Below are 9562 nucleotides of genomic sequence, written 5' to 3' on the forward strand. Positions count from 1 at the left end.
TTGTTAATATGATGTTTTGAAATCCATCTTATCTGAAAAGTGCATGCAATTTATTAAACAGAGGAAACAGCATTTTGTGTTTACACAAAATTCAAGGTCATATTACCACGATATTTTACTCTCTAAACGTTTTTTTTTTTTGTTTTTTTTTAACTCTTTGTGGAATTGCTAATTACCATATCACGTTTCTTTGTATGAAGATTTCCCTGCAGAGGGATTGAGAAATTAGGTTGCGTTTTGTTTGTCCTTAAAAAATCTGGACCTAGCTCACAATTTTTACATAAAACACTTTTTGGAAACTTCATAACCCGTTAACCCCAAATTAGTTCACCTGCGTTTATTTGAGTAAGAAACATATTATTTTTATTATTATCATTGTTTATTCTTCGCAAAATAGTCATACATGAAATCAAGAAGAAGAAAAATAATAATAAAAAAAAGCATAATTATATAACAAAGTAAAACTTCTACTCGAATCTTTATCACCTCCTTTCAATGTCCGTTTGAACTGAAACTATTTAATAATATTGAACTTTTAGCGTTTGTGCAGTCCTAAAAAAAATTGTATGTTTTTAAGCCAATTGTTACAATTCCTTAATTTCACTAATTTCAGTGTATGCAGGGGTGGCACAGGACCAATATTGATTTCCATATAAAAAGTGGCTTGGCTTAAAAAATATGATCAGAATATTCAAAATTTTCAGACGTTTGCCAGAGAAGTTTAAAAATATTTTTGCATTAATAAAAAAAATTTGTATTTTGCTAGCTTTATTTAGATTTCAAATCGATAGTATCTACATATTTGCCTGGTTTCAATTCTTTATGGAAATCAACCTCAAGTGTTAGCTGGAATATTACATTTTATTCTAAGTAAAGCCAAATAAGCAGTAGCTTGAAAAACTCCTAAATAATTGCATGGGGGTGACATTATTAGAGCAACAGCAAATAATGTTAAGAGCGGAAAGAAGAAATTTAAAAATTTGGTGAGCGGAGCTACATACAAGTACACTCAAACAGCGAGAGCGAGAGCGGAGCGGGGAGCAGAAAAATGAGAGCAATGCCAAGTCTGGGTGATAATTTCGATGTATTATACATATATGCGCATATTATGCTTGGAAAACTTGAACCGCGGTCATTGAAAATTGAGAATTTTTTCTTTCTTTAAATTTCTCCCTTGCACACCAAAGTGCTCATTTAATCGACTAGATTAAAACCCAGTTTCTAAGTTGTTTGAAATCCCAGGTAGAGATTATATAATTGTCAATATACTATTTGTGCAAAATTTAAAAATGAAATTTTTTATGTTGTAAACCAAATAATGTTAAGTATTATACGGTATTTTATATTATTTATATAAATAATTTATGCCAAGGGTATATTTCAAAAGTATTTTTGATGGTACAATTTTTCAAATATTAAAAATATATTAAAAATAAGTTGTAAATCGGATTTATTAGATTTGGTTTCCAATATTTTAAATAATTTAAATGAAGTTGTTTCGTCTCCGTGAAATGGTGAGTCCGTAATGGGAAGTCTGCATGATGACTTTCATCTGACTGATAATTCTTACTTCCCAGCACCTGTACCTGTAGGAGCAGAAGTCGGGCAGCATCCAGGCAAACACTTGCCGCACGAGAGGAAGCACATCCTGGCGACGACAGGGAATTTCAGGGGTTCCTGTCCGTTGCAGAGTCCATAGAAATCCTGGAATTTGTATTTTACCATATTAGAATAGTTGTGGGCACACAAATGATTCTTGAAGAATTGCTTACGGATTTGCAGCCACAACCAGGAGTTGATTGACGCAGGCCAACTTGGGGAGCTTCGACAGCATCCGAGATGGCGTTACTCAGAGCAAAGTCAGCAGGGGCGGCTTGAGCCAGGGCGACCATCATGAGGCCAATGAAGACTGCAGCGAAGTTCATGTTGCTTTTGGATGGATCAGCTGGTGAACTGGATGCTTTGGTTCTGGCACTGCCGCTTTTTATACGGACTCAGAGTCGTGTTGAATGTTATTTGATTTAATCTTTGCGAAAAGGCATATACATTAAAACAGCAATAGGCTCAGTGCTGCTATTTCTTATGCGCGTTTCTACAACAATGGATAGCTGTGGCTACACTGTTACTAGTGCAGCAGCATACTCGCGGACACATTTTCACCATTTTTTTTCTATGATTGAGGGACTAGCAGAAAATTTTCTTGTTGACAAGAAGCAACCTGTGGATTAGACAAAACTTGCCCAAAAACTCTTGGACGAGTTTGCAACTTCAAAATTAAATTAAATTAAGAATTTGTGTACATTTCCAAAAGCATCCAAGAAGGCAATAATAATTTGAGTTTTTCGGGAACGTTTGAAGCGAAGCTAGCCATTTCACGGAGACGAATAAATCTCAAACAATTAAATTATTTATAATATTTGAAACCAATCTAATAAAAAATTTAAATTACAATTTAATATTCTTGTTATTTGAAATGTTGTACCGTAAAATATTATTATCCAATGCTGCCATCATAATACTTTAATTATTAAAAAAGTATTGTATAATTATATATAATATTAATACAGTTCACAATATCAAAATTTAATTTTTTTTAAATTTTGCAATGCAAACATAATATTGAAAGTTGAATTAAAAGTCAAGGTGTACTTCAAATTTCAAGCAAAATAGAAACCTTTAAGCTTTAACCTCTCTGGACGTTTAGTAAAAAATGAAAACAAACCAAACGTTTGCATGCGATCTGCTGGAACTTAAAAAACCTAATAGGCTCTCCTGTGTCCACGGAAGGCTAAAATTATAAAATTTGATTCCGATGGAATGGAATGGAAGGTGTGTGAGCAAAATTGGATCATTTGAACATACACAATATAACTTTTCTGAAATGGTTAAAACCGCGCGGACAGAAGACATTATTGCAGCCATGCCAATTGTTAAATTTCATAATATACAGCCTGAATCACTAAAGATTTGAAAATGGGGAGAAACAAAAGCCATTTGAAAGCTATTTTACTTCTGACAAAAGTGAACTTCGGCTTAGGTTGGAAATTTTTTTGAAAAGTTTATTCTTGCAAACGCGGCAAATCTCAACTCTACGCTCTCAAAATTGAATACATTATGTTCATGAAAATGCATTTATGTTATTAAGTTATCTTTTCATTAATCATTATCAGCTTATAGACAGAAATCAGAGAAAATAATCAGAGCTTCAGGAAGAAAATTTTCTGAACGTGGCGTTTTTAGTGAATTAAATAATTCAGTAATAATTATAATGATTATTCAACAATAACTGTTATTAAAGGAAAAATATTTCATTTTTAAAATGTCAAAAAGCGTCTAAATTTGTCCGATATTTAGTTCACAAAAGCGTCTTAGTTTCTCATTCATATCATATAGAAATAACTTAAGCCATGTAGCTACTGATAATTAAATTTATTGTATTCATTCAAAATTCAGAAATTATAATTTTCGAAAATTAAAACTCCATATTATAAAAATCGAAATTGTGTACAAAATTTTTCCAAATTAAAAGTGGGTTTCTCCCATTAAAATTGAGAAAATTTATAATTAAAATATTTGAAAAAAAGTCAAATAATATTAAGTTAAACTGACTGTTTGGCACGGTGGTTAGTTTGATTTGCTGATATCCTAGAGGCCTTGGGTTCTATCTCAGCTGGGGTAAGAGTGTTTGAAAAAGCTATATTTCTAGCTTTTGTGATCACAAGGCTTAAAGAAATCTTAGGAGTTAAAAAGTTGCATTGACCATTGCAACAGATTCGGAAGAAATTGCATGCATTTCGTATGCGAAAATTGTGTCTGGTGTTTTAGCTGCGGTTTTCATCAGACATTCCAGGCAAATGCCCGCATAGTTCCAATTCATAGGTCGCGGCCGCTCACCTACCTCATCCTTGAAATTTACAACATAACCAAACCAAACCTATCATTGGTTTGCGATTCCCCCGGAAAGATGGACAACAATTAAAAAAGTATTTATGAAATTTAAAATTTTCATTAACTTGCTGACTTAAATAATGAATAAATAAAACTGGAATTAAAAAAATGATTAACTTAGAGCACACTAAAAACTTCCAGATTCATAAATAGAGTTTGAAACTGGTCAAGCCACTGTGTTTTTTAAATATAAAAATTCAACCGTTTCTCTTAAAATTCGTAAATTTTTTGTTAACAACCAAAATAAAATTAATTTTTAAAACAACAAAAAAACCTTTTCATGATTGATTCATCTTTGGCGGAAATTCAGTGCAGTTTTATAAAGATTTTTTCTTTTCCAAATTACATTACAAGTTTAATCTTCATTGGCGCAACAATTTTTTTTTACCATAAGCTAGGAGAGTGCAGCTCTTGAATATTGTAAGATAATGGCGCCGTTGTGTCAACAACCTTTGCTGGTCTTGCGGAACAAGCATTTGCGCGAATTTTAAAGAAAAAATAACAATAAACACAGCTTGGAGTTGGTATAAAACGGGGCAGTGCCAGAACCAAAGCATCCAGTTCACCAGCTGATCCATCCAAAAGCAACATGAACTTCGCTGCAGTCTTCATTGGCCTCATGATGGTCGCCCTGGCTCAAGCCGCCCCTGCTGACTTTGCTCTGAGTAACGCCATCTCGGATGCTGTCGAAGCTCCCCAAGTTGGCCTGCGTCAATCAACTCCTGGTTGTGGCTGCAAATCCGTAAGCAATTCTTCAAGAATCATTTGTGTGCCCACAACTATTCTAATATGGTAAAATACAAATTCCAGGATTTCTATGGACTCTGCAACGGACAGGAACCCCTGAAATTCCCTGTCGTCGCCAGGATGTGCTTCCTCTCGTGCGGCAAGTGTTTGCCTGGATGCTGCCCGACTTCTGCTCCTACAGGTACAGGTGCTGGGAAGTAAGAATTATCAGTCAGATGAAAGTCATCATGCAGACTTCCCATTACGGACTCACCATTTCACGGAGACGAATAAATCTCACTCAAATAAATTATTTACAGAATTAGAAATATATCTAATAAATTTGAATTATACAATTTAATGCTTTTGTGACTTGAAATAGTGCACCAAAAGTACTATATCTATCAACGCCCTCATCATGCTACTTTGATTATTTCATAAATATATTATATAGTAGATTATATTAATATGTTACAAAAAAAATTTAATCTAAGAATTTGGCATACAAAGATTGTATTGAAAGTTATATAACACTCATGGTTGATTTCAAGCATTATGGAATTCGGGCGAATCAATGAAAACTTAGCACACACAACGACCTGCTTTTAAAAAACTTAATATAAGCTTGCTTATGCCCAAGGGAGGAATTGAAAAATAAATGTAAAACCAAAAAATCTCAATATCCAATGCCGCCTTGTTAAAATTTTTATTTTTCAATCATTATTCATCTAATATTATCTCCTAATAGCTTCCCCCTTTTAGTAATTTCTCTACCTACTTCATTTTTTTTATAGAAAATTAGCTGGGATCTTCAATGTATAAAGAAAAAAATAGGTTTAAAAAAATGCTAAACTTACTCCAAAAGGCGACCTGCAGTCTGCTAGTGCTTTAAAACCTGATGGTTTCTCGTGTCCAACTAACCAAAAGAGGGATAAATTTGTGGAGAAAAAAATAATTAATAATAATGCTGAAAATTAAACATCTACCAGAGAATAATGTGGTAATAATAAGACCTTGCATATTTTGCAAAAAAAATTTGCTTTTACTCCCTGTTTCAAAATGGCATGCATGCACTTTTTTGCTAAGATGGATTTCAAAACATTATATTGACAAACAATTGCAATTGCACGCGGATTTTCCCTCACAATTGATAAAAACGCGCGAGCAACAAAGCAAAGCATCTATAGTTCTCTTAGCTCACTGCATCAACTATCAATTAAGCAAAATGCTCCTCAATACTTAACTTCTTTTCCTAAAAATATAAAAATAAATTGATTTATGCATTCTTTGAGGTTACAAAATGATAGCAAAAATCATTCATTAGTTACTTTTACTTGTCCATTCAAATATTTTCTTTTTTTCGTAACATTAACTGTTTATTTAAATTGATATACAGGTTTAGAGTGTAATAATTTTTGTTACTGGTTTTGACAATGTTTAATTTTTAAATAAATTTAAATGAAAACGAATTTGTTCAAAAAATCACTCAACAATAATTCATACGGTTTTTAAGTCAAAAATGAATTTTGAAAAAAAAAATGTTAAATAAATAATTTTTTCAATTTTATAGACAATATAAGCGAGTTTTTTCTATTAAATGAGTTGTGAAATTTTTAAATTAAAATTTCTGAATTTTAAATTAACCTTGAATAAATATAATTATCATGCAGTAGTCAGATAATTTTAGAAGGAATTTAAGTGAAAATCTTGTTCTACGAGTTTTTGAACTAATAAATGTAAATTATATTAAACCAAATCAAATTTTCCTACGATTATTGTGCACCTCTTATGTTTAATTTGACCCTGGTCATTTCATATCACGCAGAGATTTTCACACAGGGGCAAAGCTCTCGTTTTGATTCCCATGGCCCGGCCGCCCTGATCTAGGTCTGCCCGACCGATATTAACATATTTCTGTAATTGACACGGGTCGCTCATCATTCTCCGTTTTTCGGCGTTTTCGGCCCCAAACGTATATGTACATAAAAAAGGCAGTCGTTACGGCCTGAGCGGGGCAACACGCAATCGCCTCATAGTTTGCCACGGCACGAACCAGCGAACATCTCCTGAGGTGAAAATACAAAGAGAGAGAAAGAATACATGTGAAAATAGCTCAGCCAGAGCAGACCGGCCTGCCCAGCAGGTACCCGCGGCGATCTCACCTTTACGTTTCTCCCACACCCTGAATAGCATAATAAACCTGACGAACTAAAACTCTCTGACCTTCGAGCAGGTGTAAATACAAAAACAACGTCCCGCGCTTTTGACGCCAGGGGAAAATTGGAAAAATATTCAAGCAAGGAATATTTATCCTTTTTTTAAATTAATTTAAAGAAAATATCATTTCGAAATCAAATAAATTAAAATTATCTCCCACTGTTGAATCAACAGTTGAAAACCCTTTTATTTTCAAATTCTGCATTTTAATTATTACTTTTAAGATGTAAGTAAAAATTTATCAAGATTTTTGTGTTAGTGTGGCCGCGAATCGTTGCGCACACGTGAGTACACGGACGAGCATTTTATTCAAATGAGGCGCGGATGTTACGAGATAACGCCCAGCGGGGGATGCTTTTCTCATGCATGCTTGTGTTGACGCGCGTTTTCAAATTGGGCTGCACGTCTGGCTCATCCAAGGTTGATTTGAATTGCTTATGGTGTGGCTTGGAATAAACCGATTGCATTTCATTATATATTTATATTATATTGAATTATGTCTTCAAACGTAAGTGTAATAGAAATATAATTTTAGCTGAATATTATATTTTCTTTACCTTTCAAATTTTCGGTAATATTTACATAATTAATAATTAAATTGATTTTTGTGAATTGCAATCATCATAAATATTGCACTTGGAAATATTAAATTTGGTGGGGAAAATCAAGATTATAATATTACGGAATTATTCTGATATTATTAAGTGAATTAAATACATATAATATAATAAAGTTAAAAAATCATAATTTTTTATGTATTCACTAAAAGTTAATTAAAGGTGTGATTTGCAAATTAAACTATTTTTATTCATGTTATAAAACTTACACGCTTAAAAAATACATACAATTAATTATAAATATAATTAAAATTTTTTAAGATGCACAACAAAATTAAATTTAAAACCTACAACAGTTAGCAAAAATTTGTAAATATTCAAAGTAATTTCATGCAGTAAAACAACGCTTGACAACAGCAATGTTTAAATTTGAACATTTTTAACTGTTGAAAACGTCGGCATGTCAAAAATCTCGCGCCTAATTAACAGCTCAGGAGAGCAAATGGGAAAAAGCAAACTCAGAGCAATGGATCCGCTTTGTTATACTTTCTTTCATTTCATAGAGCGAGTTTTGAAAGCTCAGAGCAAAAAACAAAGTGAAACATTATTTTCCAGGTGACAAACGGCGCCGTTGTTTGTTAACTCGCCGAGAGACGATGAGTCACACTCGAGAATTAAAAATAAAAACTTTTCTTTAATTATTTGGGGCACGTCTCTGCATTTCTCTCTTGCAAAGCTCTCTCTTGCCGGCGATATAATGATTTAATTCATCCTTTGTCTCTAATATCTCTCTTCTTTTATTGCATGTGGGATTCGCTTGGCAATTAAGAAGCAATTAGTCGCTTGCGTGTGCCATACTTTTTTTCGTTTGACAGTTTCGAATTGGCGAGAAACGATCTTTCCAAGAAACGATTCTTGTTCGGCAGTAAATTTTATATTATTTTTCGCAACGGACGCAAATTATGCAAATTTTAGCTCGGTTGTGCGAAGAGGAGAGAAAATTTAACGATTTATTTACATTTTTACTCGGCATCCAATTAACTTTTTCTTGGCGTCGAGATGAATTATCCTGCTCCATAAAGCGCAGCTCGCGGCGCGAGAAAAAAGTGCCCATCGCACACAAAAAGCCGAGAAATTAAATTACCTGTCGTTGTCACGTGACTCGCTTGCAGCTGCCAAGACCATCTGAATTCGGGTCTTAGGTCGAATTTCAATTTTAAAATTTGTGAGCTCATGTTTAAGATATACTTTGCTGATAAAAAGATTTCACAATAAGATTCACTTGGAAATTTTTATCAAAATTAAGATTTATGAAAATAAGCAGTTTTTTTAATACATAATTATTCTTTCCAGGTTAAAAACTTTTGATTAAGAGCTAAAAGAGCTTTTCTTGTTATTAAATATTAATAATAAAAAAATCACGAACTTCTCCACCATAATTACATAAAACTTCACTTTAAAAATTTTAAAATGGTAGATAAGATCGGAATCTTGTTAGAAAATGTGGCATTTTTGCTTCTTTATTACGACTGTTATTTTCTCTTGGGATAACAGTTTATATTTTGTAACTTGTTTCCTACCTTACTTTGAGTCCTCTCATGAAGTCCCTGCCGAATCCCTCTTTTCTCTCGCGTTAGAAGATCTCTCCTGACCTGATCTCTCCATGATTCTTCTGGTGTCCTTTGTCCATCCCGTCTTTCTCCAACTTCTCACTTTTTTATGAAAAGCTGGATCGGATTCCAGATTTTCGACGCACTTAAGCTGCATACGAATATTATCTTATGTCAGTTCCTCACACAAACACGATTTCCCACTGGAAAACTTGTCCGAACAGAACAAAACAATCGTTCAAACTTCTTGTGTTCACAATTCACATACAACAACAAAATAAATACATGTGGCTGACGACTGACGATATGACCACCAACGCCCTCTTAAATTTGGCGCGAAATCAAAAGATCGCACAAATATCTTGCTTCTTGGGTCTCGTCGGTGCAGCCGAATGCAAGAAGTTAAAAGCAAAGTGCTTGGCTGGCGGTTACCTCCGCCAATACTGGACAATATTGAGTAAAAAAAAACATTAATTCCAGGTTATTGTAATTTGCAATAAAACT

The 9562-nt window shown here is 33.3% G+C and overlaps 1 protein-coding gene across 1 annotated transcript in view; it reads right to left on the reverse strand.

Annotated features, from left to right (window-relative positions):
* Window positions 1–9185, reverse strand: part of LOC132205923 (ecdysone-induced protein 78C) — an 89323-nt gene extending 80138 nt beyond the window's left edge. Inside the window, exon 1 of the mRNA XM_059635314.1 lies at window positions 9029–9185. Within this exon, the coding sequence (XP_059491297.1) occupies window positions 9029–9048 (20 nt within the window). The 5' untranslated portion in view covers window positions 9049–9185. The remainder of the gene's footprint in view (window positions 1–9028) is intronic.
* Window positions 9186–9562: the final 377 nt, after the last annotated feature.

Source organism: Neocloeon triangulifer, unplaced genomic scaffold, assembly GCF_031216515.1.
Source record: "Neocloeon triangulifer isolate White Clay Creek 2 clone unplaced genomic scaffold, ASM3121651v1 ptg000003l, whole genome shotgun sequence".
Taxonomy (NCBI): Eukaryota; Metazoa; Arthropoda; class Insecta; order Ephemeroptera; family Baetidae; genus Neocloeon; species Neocloeon triangulifer.